Source organism: Centruroides vittatus, unplaced genomic scaffold (assembly GCF_030686945.1).
Source record: "Centruroides vittatus isolate TY-2023 unplaced genomic scaffold, ASM3068694v2 contig_221, whole genome shotgun sequence".
NCBI classification, from domain to species: Eukaryota; Metazoa; Arthropoda; class Arachnida; order Scorpiones; family Buthidae; genus Centruroides; species Centruroides vittatus.
In genome coordinates, this window is record NW_027121377.1 from 1,762,173 (window position 1) to 1,782,598 (window position 20,426).

Genomic DNA, 20,426 nt, shown 5'->3' on the forward strand with positions numbered 1-20,426 from the left:
TCAAAGAGACACGTCGGATTTGCTGTAAACAATTTTTTATACGTTCACAACATCTTATTCACTCAGTGAATTTGTCAAAATTAAAAATCTATGTCAACATAGATTTTTAATTTTAACATACCCTTACTCAGCAGAATTAAATAAAAAACTTAATCAAACACCTTAATGTTCGCTGAGAGATTTTTAATGTAACGAACGAACGTTTTCGGTCTATTCAATAGACCATCATCAGGTTAGAACATACGAAAATGGAATATATTATAAATGGAACATCACGTATAAAATTCAAAAATACCAAAAAACCGTTAACATCCGTTATAGGTACACGAAATTTACATACAATAAATATCTAGGAGGAATTATGAAAGAAATAGCAAGCATGAAGGATGCAAGGGTGATCTTAAAAAGGGCTCCGAATTTGTATAAAATACTTAGAAACGATAAAGGGTTAGTTAAAAAAGAGGATAGGGCAGGTGTGTATAAGATTCCCTACGAGAACCAGCTGTTAGGTATTTATAAAGAGTACGTGGGGGTTACTACTAGAAACCTAGGAATAAGGATGAAGGAACATAAGTATGATATTAGAAAAGGGTCCAATACAACAGTACTAGCCCAGATGGGGCAAGCTGAAGGATCCTTGGTACGAAGGAATGAGGCGAAAATCATAAAACAGGTACATTCCCCAACTTTGGCAGGAACAGCTGAAAAGATAGAAATTTACAGAAGCAAGCTAAATGAAAAATGCATTAACGCATGAGACGCGGAGGGTCTTCCTTCGGCTTGGAAATATGCCGTCAAAAACTTATAAGAGGCGCTTAAACTTTAGTATATTTTAAATTGAATTATTTCCGGTTAGGATAGGTAATATTAGTACATGAGTACGAGTAATAAGTTCTTATTTTACACTTGTTGTTTCTTTTATAATGTATCAATTATTTTATTAATGTTATTGGTTATTAATTAATGTTTAGCCAATGTAGTATGTTATTTTATTTTTACACTTATGTACCATTTACGTTTTAATTTTTATTCTGATTGGTTCGGATGTTAACGGTTTTTTGGTATTTTTGAATTTTATACGTGATGTTCCATTTATAATGTATTCCATTTTCGTATGTTCTAACCTGATGATGGTCTATTGAATAGACCGAAAACGTTCGTTCGTTACATTAAAAATCTCTCAGCGAACATTAAGGTGTTTGATTAAGTTTTTTTTTTTTTTTTTAATCTATGTCAACGTTTAAAGTAAGAATATATGCTTTTGATTTTTAAAATATCAAAATCTATATTATGTGAAACTTTTATAATTGACCATTTCCAAATTTTGTTTGCCTCAACTACTACCTACTCAATCTGATTAGAAGACACAAAGGCAGCAGAAAGAATGTCTCTAGCAATAGGGTAGGTTGACAGCACTATCTGTGCTGATGTTATGAGTTTCTTCTTAAATACTCATTGTTGCAGTATTATACAGTCATCTAATTAACACTTTTTTCTAATCACATGAGCAAATCCCTTACATTTATTCTTTTAAATATTCCCTTTCTTCTAGCAAATATAGATTTACTGCATGGATACATTTATCTAATTCTGCAATAAAGCTAACGAAAGTATCGTGACAATAGCGATAAATTTTTTATAAAGCCTACTACAACGTTTTTGATACACTTATTTCCATTTTTTTATTTTTAAGTACTATTACTTAAAGAGTATCGGTAAGTCGCATTCGAATCCAGTTTATACACTTCATGCAAATAAATCCAATTTTTCCTGATATATCTCCATCAATGATACTTACAAGCGTGTTATATTTGTAAGTATAACATGTAAGAATTCACTAAAGCTAGAAACATTGATAACAACTTGACTGTCTACGTTTTTCAGACTAGTGTTTATCATATTTAATAAACACCTCATGTGATTTCTGTACATTTACTTTTACATATAGCGTTTGAATGCATTTAAAAATTAATAGTCTTCTTAACTATAAGTTTTGTAAAATAATTAATTCAGAATGTTTGCTAAATCGATCGTTGATTAATTAATTTAGTTTTTCATAATAAAATGTTTCGAATTTATTGATTTCACAGTTAATGAATTCAACACAGCTATAACCTTAATACGTATTGTTTAGTTATATTTTCAATTAGGGTAATATATTAAGTACAGTATATAAATTAAGCTATTATTTATGTATAAATTCATTTAATTAGCTAAGTATAGTTAAAAACAGAATTTAATTATTAACGACGTTTCGTCTAGTAAACAGATTTTTATTCTGAATTATTTAATCTCATTTCCAATAGACACGTCCGATTTGCTGTAAACAATTTTTTCTACCTTCACATCTTATTCACTAAGTGAATTTTTCAAAATTAAAAATCTATGTCAACGTTTAGAGTAAGAATAAGTGAATTTATTATTATTTTTTTTTTTAACTATCGACACGAATAAACTTTTTAATTGAATATTATTAAATTTTGTGAAGCTAAACTCAATCTATTTATTTTTCTAATCACTTAAACAGCCATATATGTTTTATTTTATTTTTTTATTTCTCTCCTTCTTCTAGCAAATATACTTTCTCTGTTTAGTTTTATTTATCTAATGCACCAATAAACCCAACGGAAGTTTCGTTACACCTACGATAATTTCCTTACAAAGTCACAATAACGTTTTAGATATATATATTTTTATTTAACTCATTTTTAAAAATGGCATTTATTAAAAGTCAAAAAATTAACGTGTATATTTTTTTAATACTAAACGAATTATGTTTGTTTCATACCAAAATTTGAAGTAACTGGTGGGTTTAATATTTTAAATTATTTTGAGAATAAAATTATAAACAATATATACTGAGCCGAGAAAAAGAGAGTTGGTTAAGATATGAAACAAACTGCCAAATATGCTTATAATCATTTGTTATAGCATACGTCATTACGTAAAATTTTGTATACTGGAGACTTCAAAGGCCGAAACATTAAAAGCTTCGTGTTTCCAAAACATTGAAAACTAAGGAAAATAAACCGAGGAATTCGCCATGCAATCGGGAAATATTACCGATTGCATAACGATTAGTGTCATTTATAATTATTTATTCATTTTATATATAATGGAAGTGGATAATTTTCAGTAAATACGAATATACTTTAAACCCTTATTTTTACTTACTCCAAGTTCGATAATCGACAAAGCCGATATATCTTTCACACTACTATATATTTGATACAATATATTATAAAATTATAACTGACTATTAAAATATTTTAGATATTTGATTTAAGAAGCTCATCTGAATGGAAAATACAAAATGTCAGGATATAAAGTAACTTACCACTGCCAAAGATGCAATCTGTATGCATTGTTAACAGCATAAATATGCAGAAGTGTCTAGAATCCATTTATGCAAACACTATAATGCAAACAATAATAATTTGTAATCACTAAGTTAGGCGAGTTTGTTAAAGTTTACAACTTCCGGTTGCATCATAAACATGCAGACATAGACTCCAGGCTATTGAACGTCAAATACTAATAAAAAGAATAAATCAATATATAGCTTATCTGTTCCGTCACAAACTTCGTAATTAATCCGAACCAAACATATAAGTTTATTCGCATTACGCATCTAACAGTATAATATATCTCTACGTTTAAAAATATAAAAGAAATTTTTATTTTTATAATTATTCTAACTGAATAATTGTAAACTCAAAAGCTGACTGTGACAAAAATAATTTTATATTTCAACTTTAGTGTAAATAATAACTTTTTCTCCTGCTACTGTTTTATTGTATAGATTGCTTTGCATAAATCTAAAATTACAATTAGCTGTATACATTAATATAATTTGTAGTAACTGAGTTTGCAAATGGAATTTCAATGTGAAACCTATAGAAATTTTTCTATTAATATATCTGTTTATTTAAGGTGAAAAGGTTTCCACCTGCCTTAAGCTATAAGGCACATTGCCTTAAACCACTGGTGAAAAGAACCTTACAGTGTTGCCAGATCGTTCGCTATGAAACCAGTCTCATAACTTTATTTACAGACCTCGCATGAGTTTTTCTTAAAGAGCTTTGAAAACTGGGAAATGAAATCCTTTTGTTATGATATATTGAAATGAAATATTTTTAGATTCATCAAAAGTCACAAAATATCGGTTTTGCGAAAATGCAGAGCATTTATAAATATAAATAACTGTATTATAAAATTCACATTGTAAAAATTTACCTTCATTACAACCATATCTGTTCATTGTAATAACATCGTTTAGCTTTAAAAAATATGACGGGAGTTTACAATTTTGTGTATCAATAAATAACATGACAGAACAAGATATTCTAAATGTCAGAACCATTTTTTTATAATTTTCGAAACCAGAGAAATTGCATCAGTGTTACACGTTGCAATTAAATAACACTTTCACATAGCAAGCGTAATGATGTTTGTAAATGATCACCAAATTTTATCAAATTTGCAGTTTTCTGCTAGCAACTGTGTAATATACAGGAAATTTTAAACCTTAAAAGAATTCTTTTGTCTCCATGTCTCACACAACATTGTTGCACTGAAAGGGATAAAAAAAATGTAAATTATATTCATCAAATATCACACCTGCCCTGTGGATCAAATATAAAGGCTGAAGCTTACATTTTATGTGGTACTACAACTCGACTGAAATTTGAGCAAAAAAACATGCGAAGTGATGTGGTAAAAAAGATTGGAAACATGGCAAAATACTATGTAAAATATTATATAAAAAGCTTTACTGTAGTACTGAGACTTATTTGCTGGAGAATGCTCTTTGCTGCTTTAAAACAGAAGTCGACGTATGAAGTTTAGAGAGTAACTCAAAGTACCAGTCTCCCTTTAATTTCCTTCATACTATTACTTGCAATGCCAAAAATCCCATACGACATATTTTCAGATATTAGCATAAATTGTGAACTTTAGGCCAATATATGAAAATACAATAAATTCTTATGCTTTATTTCAATTACAATTATCTTATAGAAAATATTTACAGAATGTATTTTAATGATTTATTTGATGAACGGATCTTACAAATTTTGCATTAATTCTAAACAGAATTTAATACTTACTTGTTATTACTGATCTTCAGAATGAAAATACTATTGTACGTTTAGAATAAATATAAAAATATTAAATTTGTTTTACAAAAGACAGAATTAGAGAAATCTTTATGGAGTGAGTGTATCTTGGAGAGACATTACTTTAATTTAAATGCAATATATAAAAATATATAATAATAATATTACTATAATTTTAGTAAAAATTTCTTGCAATTTGTCGTTTAATTTAGCCTCTATTGGAGAAAATTATAGAGAAATGGTAGATTTAAACACACAATGAAATATACTTTTTATCTCATGTTACTATATCAATTGATAATTTAATTATGCAAACAATTTTAAAATAGTTTGGAAGATATTAAGCCAAACAAATTAAATGAGATTATTCGTTGCACAGACGGAAATCTTTCAGCTAGATTTTTATTGCTACGGTAAAAGTCAACTTGACATAAAAAAACGAGTGTGAAGATACAAATTCACTATTATTATAACTGCAGAATAAAATTGTGGTTCGGAGATTTAGTTAATGTAGAAAAGTAAGTAAAATTTTTATTACAAATATGTTTGTTTACACTTCTACGTATTGTATTAGAGTTGAAAACTGTGTGTGATGCGTAATAGAAAGCATTATTTAGCTTCCCGCAAAATTTTTTGCCATTATCTACATCAGCGATTCTCAACCTTCTTAGTTCCGTGTCCCCCAAATAGTAAATATAAATAAAATTAATATTTTGCGCCCCCCCAATCAAAAGAATAATAATAGTAAGCCTTACTATTACTACTTCAATTTTGACTGTAATTATAACACTAAATATTTTTAAATATTATATATTCACATTGCACTAATTTTACACATTAAGAAAATACCGACAGTAAAAAAATGTAATACAACTAATCCTATTATTTTATGTCGCTGTGTTTATAGCGACGGGTATGAACACGCATGTATGACGTGTACATACATGAGCAATTTACAAGTTCCAACTTGATGTGTACGTGCTCTTTGTAACTTGATCTTCTATAATACTCGCTGCGGAAGCATGTTTGAACATGCATATGGATACGTTTCAACAAGTTCTGTTGTCACTAGTAAAAAACAGACGCTGGCGATTGCACCACTTCAGTTAAGTTTCGAATGCAAAGCGTGCATCTGGTGCTTTTATTTTAATGTGCGGTCAACCGAGAAACTGATTTTTTTTAAATTTCTAATGCGAAATGAATAAATTTGTGGAAAAATGAAGTGAGCCATCTACATCTAGTGAATTGGTTGGTAAAAAGACAAGGTTGTACAATGACTGTTATTTAAATTATGGTTTCTCCTCATTGGATGGAGAGCCACAGTGCGTTGTTTGCCCTCAAGTTCTCTCAGATGAAAGCACGAAGCCATCAAATTTAGTTCGACACTTGAAAACTAAACATCCGGCTAATAAAAACAAACCCTTGTAATTTATCGAATGAAAATTGCATATCTTGAGAAATCAACAAACTTCTTCTAGTTGATTGAAAAGTGTAGTCGAAGCATCTTATCTCGTAGCATTAAGAGTAGCAAAGATGTCCAACCCCAAACAATGTTATAATAGGTGTGGAAGAAGCAAAAAAAATTTAAAAACATTCCTCATTCTAACGACACAATATCAAGGCGAATCGATGACATGGCTGCCGATGATCGCGATCAGATATAATTCAGCAAGTGAGTTCGAGTGAATTTTTTGTATTCAATTTGATGAATCCACAGATGTAGCAAACATGTCTCAGTTCATATATTTTGTGAGGTATGAATGCGATAGGGACACATCAATCAAAGAAAATGTGTTGATTTGCAAAACAGTACCGGGTCATGCAACAGAACAATGTCTTTTTGATGTTTTTTATGATGCTACGAGAAATTATACTAACACAGATTGGACAAAATGTATTGCAGTATGTAGTCATGGTGCAAAGGCAATAATAGGAAAAACAGTGCATTAAAGAAAATATTAATAGATCGTCTTATAGAGAGGTTTCAAGGTCGCATGTCACGTGATAAAACACACGTTTGCTCCGCCCATTCGCCATTTTTGTGGTAGTTTTCGCTCGCTTAGCTTGCACGTGGTCTGTTATTCGACGTCTTTTTTTTAGTTTAAACGTACAAAAATACTGCAGTTCTTTTATCATGGATTAAGTTAAAAAACATTCTTTTCTTGCGGGCTATTCTAGCAGTCTAACAGGACGAGATGCAGCTCTGTACGAAGAGAAAATTTCGTTATGTCAAGGCGATCCATACGAAGCCAGTTTATCAGACTTCGTCGTAGATCAAGAGTTGTGGCCGAAAGTAGAATTTGGTGATATTATAAACTATTTGCTTTTGACAACAAATTTCTACACCCTGTCACAAATGAAAGCTTATAAATCTTTAGAAGCCCATAACTATTTAACAAGTGGCTGGGTTTCTCCTGATATAAAAGTAAAAGTGATGAATAACAGCGAAGTAATATTGCTTGGAAAGATATGTTTTCTTTTCGTGTTTTTACGTATTTCTTAACTAAGAATTTTTGTCTGAAAGTTAAAGTCCAATTAAAAACAGCTGTGGAAATTTTTTAATTTAAATTGTTCAGTACCTTTATTTTCTAGTTGAAACTAGCATATAATAAGCCTTTTTGTTTTTAGTTTTAATGTGTAATGTTTATAAGTTTGCACTAGCTAAAGCCTGAAATTACATTAGTTATTCGTTTATAAATGCACTATACCTAACTAAATTACTATAAGCAAATCAGTAAACTCTTTTAGATTTTAAAGTATAACTTAGTGTTTATTAACGTAAATATTGAAATGAAATGTTTCTGACAAACTCTTGTATTGATATTCACTTTATTCGTAACGAAATTTTTCCGGTTAATTCTCGAGAGCCATGCAGTTTGCCTTCGTCGTGAAAGCTCCTCAGTTTGGGATCCTTGATGACAAATAATGCCGGGAATTTTAAAAAATGATGTTCCTTTGTTCTTGAGTGAACTAGCATTACACCCAATTACACAACAAATCACCATAGTGATATTCGCGACGAAAAAAACAACACAAGAACTCCAGTTAAAGCGCACGTGAACACACACAAAACGTAAACAAGTCACAAAGAGTCACAAAGATGGCGCTGGACAATTGAGCATGCTCATGACGTCACTCGTGATGTCGACATGAAACCTCTCTATACGAAGGGCGGAATGGACGCACTGCTTCCTTCATAGACCTGCTCTTGTCACAAGAAATATGCCGGAAAATTTTAATCAAATTCTTTGTGAAGCTGTAAAGTTGGCTAATTTTATTAAAAGCCGACTGTCACAGAACAGGTTGTTTGCTAAACTATGCGAGGAAATGGGCGAAAAAAAAAAAAAAAATCTCTTCTTTTCCACACAGAAGTTAGATGGTTATCGCTAGGGAAACTGTTAACCCGGGTATTGGAATTGCGAGATGAATTAATAATATTTTTCCAGCATAAACAAACGTCATTTTAATTGTTTTTACAGAATGATGAGTGTATGTTGTTGTTGGCTTACTTAGCTGATGTATTTTCACATTTAAACGAATTGAATGTGAATTTACAAGAACGTGATAAAAACATTTTATTGGTGACATACAAAGTTCATGCGTTCATTAAGAAGCTTGATATGTGAATTATTTGCCTTCAAAGCAAAAATCTGGATATGTTCCCACTCACTTAAAATTATATTGAGAAAAATTTGAATGAGCAAGACACTATTATTCACCACAGTTTGGATTGTATGGAGATGCATTTGCGTGAGCTAAAAACTCAGTTGATGGAGTATTTTCCGGAAGTTAAATATTATTTCTCCAAGAGATGGGTACCGAATTTGTTTAGTGAAAATTTTGTTGCCGCTGCTAAGTTACCAGTTGAGATTCGTGACCAGCTCATCAAAACGCTACAACTGCTCTTTTTATTCAAGTCTTGACAGAAATATCAGTTTTAAAAATATAAATCATATCTCTGACTCTGTATAAACCCAGAATTTATTTTCACTAATTACAAAAATTGGAAGTGATATAATTACACATTTAACATACTTTAAGTTGTCATTGTCAAGGGCGCTGTTAACTCACATTGTAACAAGATACACTTGTGGATAAACCTATGCTTGTCAAATAACTCGCATTGTTTACACAATTAATAACTGAATAAATTTAAAATATATTTATAACCCGATTCAACACCGTAAAAATAGTAAAAAAATACTGTTTCGATTTATTTTAAAATTGATGAAATTTACAAGTTGCTGCTAATTTAAAATCTATGGGTTGATTTACAATTAAATCAATATGAAAAATATATTCTCTCGACAAACCATATAATCAATCCAAACCTAACGTAACCGTTTGATTCATGGAATATTCCACAATACATCTATTTACTATACAAAGCTATATAATATTTTTATTCTCGTAATTATTATAACTGAAAGAAAGAAAACTCAAAGTGAACTCAGAAAAGAAAAATTGATATTTAACTTTAGTGTAAACGAAAAATTGCAGCCAACTTATTGTCAGTCGTCAGCCAATAGTCTTTTGTGTAAATTTTGAATTATATGTTGCCGTTACCACTTTAAAATATTTATATTAACTTTGTCCATGAACGGAATATAAATAAGAAGAAGCACACAAAGGCAGAAAAGGACATTATAGTTTCTCATTGTTTATATTTTGGTTCTCAAACAAACTAATAATTGATGCTATTTTCGCTATCGAAGAAAAAGTGTTATAAACGAATTATATAATGAAGATAATTATTTAAATTTTATCATGCAATTAATATGGGGATTGTGAAAAAAACTATTCATCTGTTAATACAATACTTTGTTCTGCTTAATATTAGTAAATGTGCAGATGAAAATTTATGTAATAAATAAACTAAATATGAATATAATGTACAGCACTACCGTTTGCGTGCGAAAATGTCTCAAAGCTTTAGGAAAATAAAACACAAAATACAACTTTTATAGCGTCAGCCTATTTGTGGTTTATTTCATAAACCGGTCATGAGGGTAAAACGTTTCCTATGACAATGGAGACAGCTTGTGTTTTCACGTAACTTCCACTTCTGTAATTATAGAGAAGATTGAAAATCTAAATATAAATTAAGCAAAAGTATAATCTCTATCTGCCTTTGTATGTGTAGTTTTTTTATTTTATTTAAATTTCAATTGTGATCAAAGCTAATAAAAATGGTAATTGTAACAGATATCCTTTAATTTATAGAAAGCATTATTAAGCGATGATATCGATCTGACTGAAAATTATTATTTACATTTAAGTTGAAATATAAAATTCTGTTGTTTAAGTCGACTTTTCAGTTTACTTTTGTTCAGACAAAAAAATTACAAGAATAAAAGTTACTTTTAAATTTTTAAAATAAAGAAGAATTGTATTGTTAATTCCATAATGCGAATAAACTCATTTTGGGGTCGCATTGATTACGAAGTTTGTCACGGAACAGAAGTTCTGTATATTGATTTATTTTTGTTATGAATATTTGACGTTCAATATCCCAGAGTCTATGTCTGCAGGTCATAGTTTATATCGCAGCTTCAAGTAGTAAACTTTAGCAAATTCAACTAACATAGAGATCACAAATTATCATTGTTCGTTTTTGAGAAAATTGCATGAATGGATTCTAGATTCATCTGCATGTTAATTCTGTTATCAATGCGCAAAAATTGCATCCTTAGCAGTGGTAAGTTAATTTATACGTTGACATTTTGTATTTTACATTCAAATGAATGTTTTAAATTAAATATCAGAAATATTTTAATTCCCTGTTAAAATCCTATAATCCTATTGAAGTAAATATATAGTAGAATAAGAAATATATCGATATTATCAATGATGGATATTGCCATTAGCTTTAATTAGTGTTTGAAATATATACATATTATTTAAAATTACCTATTATGATTATATTGAAAGTAAATAATTATTAATAAAAAACTTTACTCGGTGTTCATTTTTATACCGTAGTTTTCAAATGTTACAAGGAAAGAATATAAAAACAATATATTAAATGCTGTGAGGTCACAGAATTTTGGTACTCTTAGAAACTGAAGAAGTGAAACATTTTTGAACGTATGCGATTCGATTCAATAGTGTTAATTTTTCTCTTTTATTAATAAATCCAAAAAATTCATTTTGACTGGAAACAGATTATTAAAAAATTTCCTAATGAATTTTTCTTTTTTGGGGGGATGTGTTGTTGTGTGCAATGGTGCACCCAGAGGGAGACCAAAATTGCCCCTCTTGGTGCATCAGTGCACATAATAAAAACTTATAAAAATAAAATAGCTGATGACTTTTGGCATAAATAAATTAATAAATAATTTTTTAAAAATTTATTTATGTATATATACAAAATAAAATTTAGAAAATCTTTTTGCAATCTGAAAAACACATTTTAAAAAAGGGATCATTAACCTTATAAATAAAAACTAGTAATGTTTTTCGGTTAATGTTACCTTAGGTTCCGAGATGGCGGCGGGAAAATTTTTCCCTATCTCGGCCCCTGCGGCGGGGAAAAATTTTTTCCCTACAGTCGTGACGTCGACGCCGTTGAGAATTTTTCCCCGTTCGGTTTCAACCCCGAGTACGACGTTGCCGAGTATCCTCTAACCTCGAAACGGCGACGGGCGTGTGTAAATTTGCGACGGTAGAGGGAGCGTTGTCGTGACGTCGTGCGAGAGTAATATCGGCGGGAAATTCGTAGTGGTGTTACGAACGAATATGCAAATGCTCGATCTGTGACGTGATATCTGTTCATTTCAATGCAATTTTATGCAAATCGACTAGTTTCCAGTTGGAATCGGTTACTGCAGTGTTGCGACGAATTGCGTATTGGAATAATTGCTGTGGTTTTTTTTTTGGTTACGTTATTTCATTTTTTTTCCTCACCACCTCCCCGCGTTTAGTTTATTGCCTATTATTCGATAATGAGTAGTTTTGCCGATCTGAGTTTCAACGACGAATTTCAGTCGAGTTGCACCTCCCGTGATTTCTACAAGTCAATGGAAGACGACTTTTTGGAGCTACGTTCGCCTCCCCGTATCGATAACGCATTGAAATTTCCGAAATTTGCTGTAAAAGTAGGCATACAGCCGACCGAGTCCGTTTGCATTCCGTGCGATTGTAAATGCAAATTATATCATCGGAGTAACAGAGAAAGCTGTTTCTTGCGATGTAGTAAGTGCGGAACGAAGACTTCTGCCTTTGAAGGAACGTTTAAAAGTAAATTAGGTCACATTTCTTGGGGTTGCATTCTGTCGTTTATATGGCCAAGTAGTAATAAATCGAACACAGGGAAACGCCAATCGACCAATAAAAGAGCAGCCGAATCGAAAAGAACAGGGAAGAAAAGAGCAGCAACAAGAGAAAAGGAAAGTATTCAAGCTGGCAAAACCAGAAAAAGAATGGATCGGAAAGGGGAAAAAAGTAGGAAAAAGTAGGCAACCACCATCGAAAAGTGAGTAAAAAAATCTTTTTTTTTTTTTCATTCGGATATTTCGGTTAACGTCCTCGGAGTCTACAGAGAAATTCAAGATGGCGGCCGGAAACGCGGCCATCTTGAATCGAGGGAAAAATTTTTCCCCGTCGCAGTCTCCAACGTAGGGAAAAATTTCCCCCGCCGCGATCTCGGAACCTAGGGTAACATTAACCTCTTTTATTATATATTATAACTTATAACTTTCTATATTTTCAATTATTATAAAATAGCAATAACGTAATTTTAAGGATCAGATTTGGTTTCTTTAACATTGTAAATAATAATAACGAGTAAATTTGCTATTAAGTTCAATCATACTTGGGATATGACAGCAGTCCCCCCTCGGTCTACTCCCTTCATCACCAACTTCTAACCACCAAAATTCAATGGTACCAATTTCCTAATACACAAATTTCCTTGCCAATATTTGAGAAATTTTTGACCTGATGCACAGTAGTTATTAAGCTTCAAAGAAGAGAGGACAAACGAAATCGCAAACCCGTTCACACACACACACACACACACATCCACACATCACACACACACACACACACTCACCATATATCCAGAAAAAATGCCAGAGTTTTTCGCATTTTTCGACGTTCTAACTTCACCTAAGTCTAAAAATGTAAAATCCGCGAAAGAGTCTTTTTTTTCTTTTACTGATTGCTACACTCTCCATCTGTTATATATAACAAAGACGTAAAGTATTAGATGCCTGTATAATTTTGAAACAATCTATTTTATTTAAAATCGTTAGTCTTACATTTCTAATAGATAATGATGTTTACTATAAAAGACGATTCTAAGCGTAAGGACAATCTACGAGTATTTCATTTTATATATTTTCTAATAATTTTAATTTATCCTCTTCTTTGTATTTGTTGGTGTCAAAGAATTCGTACCTCTTTGATTTTATTCGAATAAATAATTTTTTACGAATATATCAAAATGCAATTGATATAGCAAATCGTGGTGTATCAAAAATTATGCACTTGTTTTACAAATAATAATACAAATACAATTTATGTAATGAATTTTCAAGTTAACATATAAAATATCGTTGTTCATTTGCCTAGTTTAAAGATATATTTTAGCACCTAAACGACCGTACTGTTGCACCGTGCCCACGGATGGAAGATGCAATGTGCCTTAGTTTTGCCTACCTAATTTCAAGGTTTTTTTTTATTAACAACAGCAAAAACTTGAAAGCCATTTTTTATACAATCATGTAATACAAAGATTCTTGTATTTCATAGAAGCGTACTACTTACAAAATAACAAAATTTGATATTCACCAAATTTTAACCGAATCATTCAAGAAACTTTTGTATTACTAACTTTGGTTTTTTTATCATGGTAAACCTTTTTACACAGAAAATTACTAATTATGTAATTTACATCGATGCTAATGTCAACATTTGCAAATATTTAACACAATGATGCCCATAGAATATAAAAATAAAGATCCTTGCTTAACGTTATAAGTTGTCTTTTTAGATTAGTAAGTTATTCATTTTTCATAAACACTGTCCTTTCACTACTACAAATAATTATACATGATTTGGACAAAACCCTTAAAAATTAAGTTACGATTTGTGTAAAAGTAGTCATTACTATCAATTTTCCGGCATTCCATGCGATATATTAGACATTGACATAAAAAAATTAGGTCTCAGTATTATTGTGAAGATTTTTTCCAAATGAAGCAGTGGTCCAACAGCTAACGCATTACTTCACACTGCTTCCTTATCATAAACTTACACTCCCAAAGAAATTAACAATGGAAATATTTTCTTACATCTACAACTTTTGATGTGCTTCTTTTTTATTTTTATACGAAAAATTAAACAATATTTTATAAACCATAGCCTGAAATTGAAATATAACATTAAATATTAAAATAGTTAGAGAATAAGAACTAAATCATAATAAAATTCAACAGCATTTAACAGTAATATTGTTTTGTAATAATAAGTATTTTCAATAGGAGTGTTCAACAATTCATATGTTTGGAGAGTTGCTGGAGTCGGGGTAAAAAATTTTCTTACTGTATAAGAAAATAATAATAATTAAATGGCCTACGAATGATCTTCTACCCTTGTTTCTCAGGTACCATTATTTATGACATATGATGAAACTAAGAAACAAATAACGGGTGGAAAGTTATTTCCACTTTTTAAAGTTATCCAAGAGAAACTAAAATTTAGGTAAGTGGCTTCCTCATGTCAATCTCAAGCAAAGTATATTACATTTAATCATAGAACTTTTTAATATTACATTGAGTCCGGTTTTTAGACTTTTTAATATTACTTTTAATCATTGAAAATATTGTTTTAATGTAGTTTAGAATAATTTAGAAAATAAAAAAAATGGTATATAATTTATATAAATTGTTAATAATAATAACGCACATTTCTACTATAAATGTTATTAATCGTTCTGATTTCATTTTGAATATGAGACACAACAGCTAATCTATGATACAATACTTTAGCACTTAAGCGCATAAGGTTTGTGATCGAAAGAAATCATTTAGAACAATCAAATTTGAACATAACTAAATGTAGAAAATTAATAGGAAATTAACCAAGGCAATAATTTTCATACTTTGTGTAGTCAGTTAAATCAATTGATCAATTTTTTACAAATATTCAAAGTGATAAGAATGTTTTCTCCAACTTACTCTGCAGGAAGAATTGATGTTCCACTCTTTGTTTATCTAACATCTGAGGAAATAGTGATGCTGAACATGAAGAACAGTACTTTATCAAGAACGCAAGATAGATTAAAAATAATAAAAAAATTAATCAATGTATAAGAATAAATGGTTACTCAAGCCATACACGTAAATGAGAAAACTTTACCCAACTAAAAGAAATTTGCAAAAACAATCAAATTAGACACGTCTACAAAGAAGTCGTGAATATAGTGATCATAAAAGTTAATACAACAAAAGCGAAATACAAATAAAAAACATAAAATTTTGATAAAAAATGTACTACATGTGTAATGGTTTATAAGAAAAAGAACGAAAGAACATTGATATTAGAAAACTGCAAAACAATATATAGATCATCAGAACAATAAACAAAGAAAGGAAGTACTAAATTAGTACTTCCTTTCTTTGTTTCAATTAGTACTGAAAGGGAAAAAATTCTGTGTAAAATACGAAAAAATAAAACAATTAATGTTAATTTATTAATATGGTCACCTAAGGTCTACTTGTAGAAACAGTAAGGATAAAATGGATTGTTTATATTTTTAATTGTTATAGATAGCAAAACTCTCAATTTTTAAGGTAAAGATAAATTTCATAAAAAAACCCTAAATATTAACAAGTAAAATCTTTACTAAGCCCAACCCTAATCAATCCTAATAGAATTTAAAAGCATCAATGCCCCTTGTACAAGCTACCATGCTAAATTTCTTTGCTCAATCTTTACCCCATTCTGTTATATTAAGCGAATATAGACGCAAACACACAGAAGTACACACAAACATTTAAACATACATACAGTACATATCCACGGAATTTTTTCTCTGCTTTTTACTTTTTGGATTCAGGCTGTCTGAAAACATGGAAACAAAAAACTCTGCGGGACAGATTAGGTACGATTTTACTGCGATCTAGGTTATGATATGTATGCTATACATAATATCTGGAAAATCAAAACACAAATATCTTTCTTTAGTAGATTTTTGTATAAAAAATCTAATATCAATGAAGAATCATTTTATTACAGGAAAATAATATTGTAATCTTAGTTGTTATTGTTATCTACTCTTCAAATATGTCGAATATCGTGATATGAGGAAGATTGCTGTGTTTCAGGAGATATTCTTAGAATGAAGAAAGCAATAGCTTTTAAATTACTCTTTCCAAAATACAACCATTATTCATAAAAATAATTAAATTTTGATATCTTTAATTTAGGTATTTCGTGAGTCTCAACGACTAAATAACATTGTTGTTTCAACGACAAAATAAGTAAAGCTGCTGGAACGAAGGATAAGGCATTTCAAAAATCTTTGTATTATTAAGTGAACAGTTTAGAGCAGACATGGGCAAATGCGGCTCCGATAGCCGCATGTGTCTCTTTTTGAGTTACATGCGGATCTTGTTAAAACTGTTAATTTCTGTTTTTTATTATTATTTTTACAATTTTATTTTTGTAATTTTGTGAAAATATAAATAAACAACAACTAACCCGTTACGTATAAAGATCAACAACTGCCGAATTATCGGGCTAGCAAATGGCTATAGTTGCGGGTTCGGATCCTGCTTCGGGCCGATTCTTCTCTTCCAGTTAAGCCTAAATTTATTTAAATTATTTAATTAAAATTCTAATTATTAAAATTTAGCAAGAGATGGCGCCTAACGCCTAACTCTAGTAGCAAATTAACTTTAATTATTAATATTACTATAGCCATTTGCTAGCCCGATAATTCGGCAGTTGTTGATCTTTGTGAAAATATGTTTATTAAAAAATTTCAATATTTGTTTTATATTATATTTATATTATATAATGAAATCGCACGCCTTATCATACTATCCGCCACAACAGTACAGAACTGCGGCTTTCATGCATTTTGCAAAACCTACATTTTGGCTCCCACTGAACTCTTGCTTGCCCACCCCTGGTTTAGAGTTTCCTTGATTCTGTGAATGTACTCATCTTTCATGTATAAATTTTGGCATTTGTTTCGAAGCAACTTGCTTGTGTATGTGTTGTTTTTTTTATAAACTTTTCTAATGAAATAGCTTGCAGCGTTTTATGTTTATATTCATTAGTGTTATTTTTCTCTTATCACAAACTTATATTTCTGTGTTGTTTGGCCTTGCATTTATTCTCATTTATCAATGATTTAATGTAAGTGGTATGTGCAAAAGGCCATCTCCTTAATTATTCTTTCAGTTCTTAGCAGAGAAATATACTAATGTTACTATATTTTTAAAATGCTTCTAATATGTAACCTCAAGAACACTTGTTACATTAGTAAAAATATATTTTTAATTTTTGAACATATTTGTCTCTTCAATATGTAAGAATATTAATTATACACTTATGCAGATCTGTTTATATGTATTGAAAATAAAAGCCTTTTTGAAACTGATTTGAAATTTCAAGGAAATTAAACGTGACAAAACAACAACACCGCCATTAAAAAAGCCGATAAATTTATTTATCTGCTATGGAATCATTCGAAGGATGAACTAAAATTATTGAATCAGATGCTTGCGTATGAAAAGAAAAAATGAAAGATTATAGCTGAAAACATAATAAATGAAAAATCGAACTAAATCATCATTGTAGACAAAGAAAAATGATTTCCATATTTTCATATAGATAAAAGTAATATAGTTACTATAACATTAATACGAGAGTTTTATATAATTTTTTAAATCATACCACAAAAAATTTTAATTTAGTTAGTCAGACCGTTAAAAACGTGTGAAATAAAATAATTGTCAGAAATTGATGACGTATAGTGTATTAAATGCTTGTATAGAGTATCGTGCACGTATATTAAAAGCATTAAAAAGTAATAGAATGCTCCAGTGAAAGTTGGGTTATCTATACGACTTTTGTTGATTTTATGTATACTGTATTTCGTATAATAGTCAATGTATAGAAAAACATATAAATACAGAATACGTATCATACGAGGCTACATAATGTTCGCAAACGACTGTATTTTGGCTGATATATGTAGCAAGTACTTACAGTGAAATCTATGAAAAAGAGAAGTACAATAATACAGCGAATTAACATTCATCTCAAAATGCGAAAGCAACAAATTATACAAAAATAAAAGCTATTTACAGTTATCGAAATGTACTGTACAGTGTGACTACGAAGGATTAAGCAAATTTGTAACTCGTGAATGTTTCAGCCAAACTGTATAATTAATATACATTTAATAATATTTTTTCATTTTGTAATTCACTTTCAAAAGCTACAGTTTTCAAAATTATATCATTGAAAAATATATATATATATATATTTCAATGATATTGGCCTTGTATTTATTTTCATTTATCAATGATTTAACGTAAGTGGTATGTGCAAAAGGCCATCTCCTTAATTATTCTTTCAGTTCTTAGCAGAGAAATATACTAATGTTACTATATTTTTAAAATGCTTCTAATATGTAACCTCAAGAACACTTATTACATTAGTAAAAATATATTTTTACTAATGTAACAAGTGTTCTTAGCTAATTATTAGTAGTTCTTAATAATGCCGAAATATATATATATATATATATATATATATATTTCGGCGTATTTTTAAATATTATTTTAAATGCTATATGAATATTCCTTTCCTAAAGTATTCGTTTGATATAAGCTACTAATAGTAAAATTCTCTTATTTTTTACATGTTAAATTCAAACATTTTTATTTTAGTTTAGAAAAGTATTTTAACTATATATAAATTATGAGACATGAAATTATAAATTTCTCAGGTAAATTATTTTGCACATATTTAATTGTGACATTTAAATAGTTATATTATAGTTCATCCAATAGAAAAAGCTATAGGATATAAAGATAAAAGTGGTAAGTGGTACGGAATTACAAGACAAGTTGCAAACCAGGTAAGTAAACATAAAATTCCAGTGTTTAAAATAAGTTAATGTGTAAATACTTAATTTTACAATAAAAGGTCTAAAAACAATAAATAGATAATTCTTCTCAGCCAAAAAAATTAGGCACATTAATATAAATATTTTATCATTCCACTTCAAAATTTGTACATTGATCCGAATCGAAAATGCTATGTCAGTCGCTGCTTAATATTTTATTGATTAATAACCAATGTATAGATATAACCGATAACAAGATGTATTTCAATGAGAATGTATTGGTTTCCAAGTGAAAAAAAATTTTACAGATGTACATTACTAAAATAATAATAGGCACAGTTTAAATGGATTTAAAAAATGAATCGTGCACAAACTAAACATTCACTCTAAAATAAATTAAACATAAAAGAAATTACAATTAACCAATTCATGAATAATTTATTTATTATGGAAAAGTATTCATTAAAGTTAATATTTTAGACAGAAGTCCAATATCTTTTAAATTAAAAAGTTATATATAAAATGTTTTCATTGATTCAAATTAAACTATAAAAAGGCACGATCTTCAAACTAGTTTAAGAGTGTCAAGAGAATAGACAATGAAAAAGCTATCTCTTTTGCTTTTTATCTTCTATGAAAATTTTAGAAAAACATGTCAGGTACAAAGAGAATACCTTCCGCAGTCCCAACCGATCGGAAATAAAGATTTTACACGTCTTTTATGTCGATGACCTAGTATTTCAAATCTGCAAGTATACCTATATACTGTCAGTCAGACAGTCTCAGAATGTATATATGTATATTAATTTTTTTTTAATAATATTTTTCATAGATATAAATAGATAAATAAGAATGTTCGTTTATTTATTGTCCACTATCCACTTCTAGACAATTCGACCAATTGCTGTAATTCTAAGCAGACATGTTAACGTATTTCTAACCAAAAATGTCGTATATACAATTCTGACATATTCTATAACATTTTAATATGTTAATTAATCTTTGTTTGCATTGTATTTGCTTAATACACATGTAGCACCAACTAGCAGTACAAAATTTATAAAATAGTAAACTAAATATACTTCATACAGAAAAGTATATAATTTAAAAAGAAAAATATTATATATACTGAATTGATGAGACTCATTATATAATGACTGCGATGGATATCACATAGAAATCACCTGCATGAACTGGAAAGTATTACACTGATGGCTTTC

General features: G+C 29.5%; 1 protein-coding gene across 1 annotated transcript in view; it reads left to right on the forward strand.

Moving 5' to 3' along the window:
- LOC136970908 (glutamate receptor ionotropic, delta-2-like) overlaps nucleotides 1-20,426 on the forward strand; it is a 60,733-nt gene that overhangs the window by 38,907 nt on the left and 1,400 nt on the right. The window contains exon 4 of the mRNA XM_067265413.1: nucleotides 19,128-19,218. Within this exon, the coding sequence (XP_067121514.1) occupies nucleotides 19,128-19,218 (91 nt within the window). The remainder of the gene's footprint in view (nucleotides 1-19,127; nucleotides 19,219-20,426) is intronic.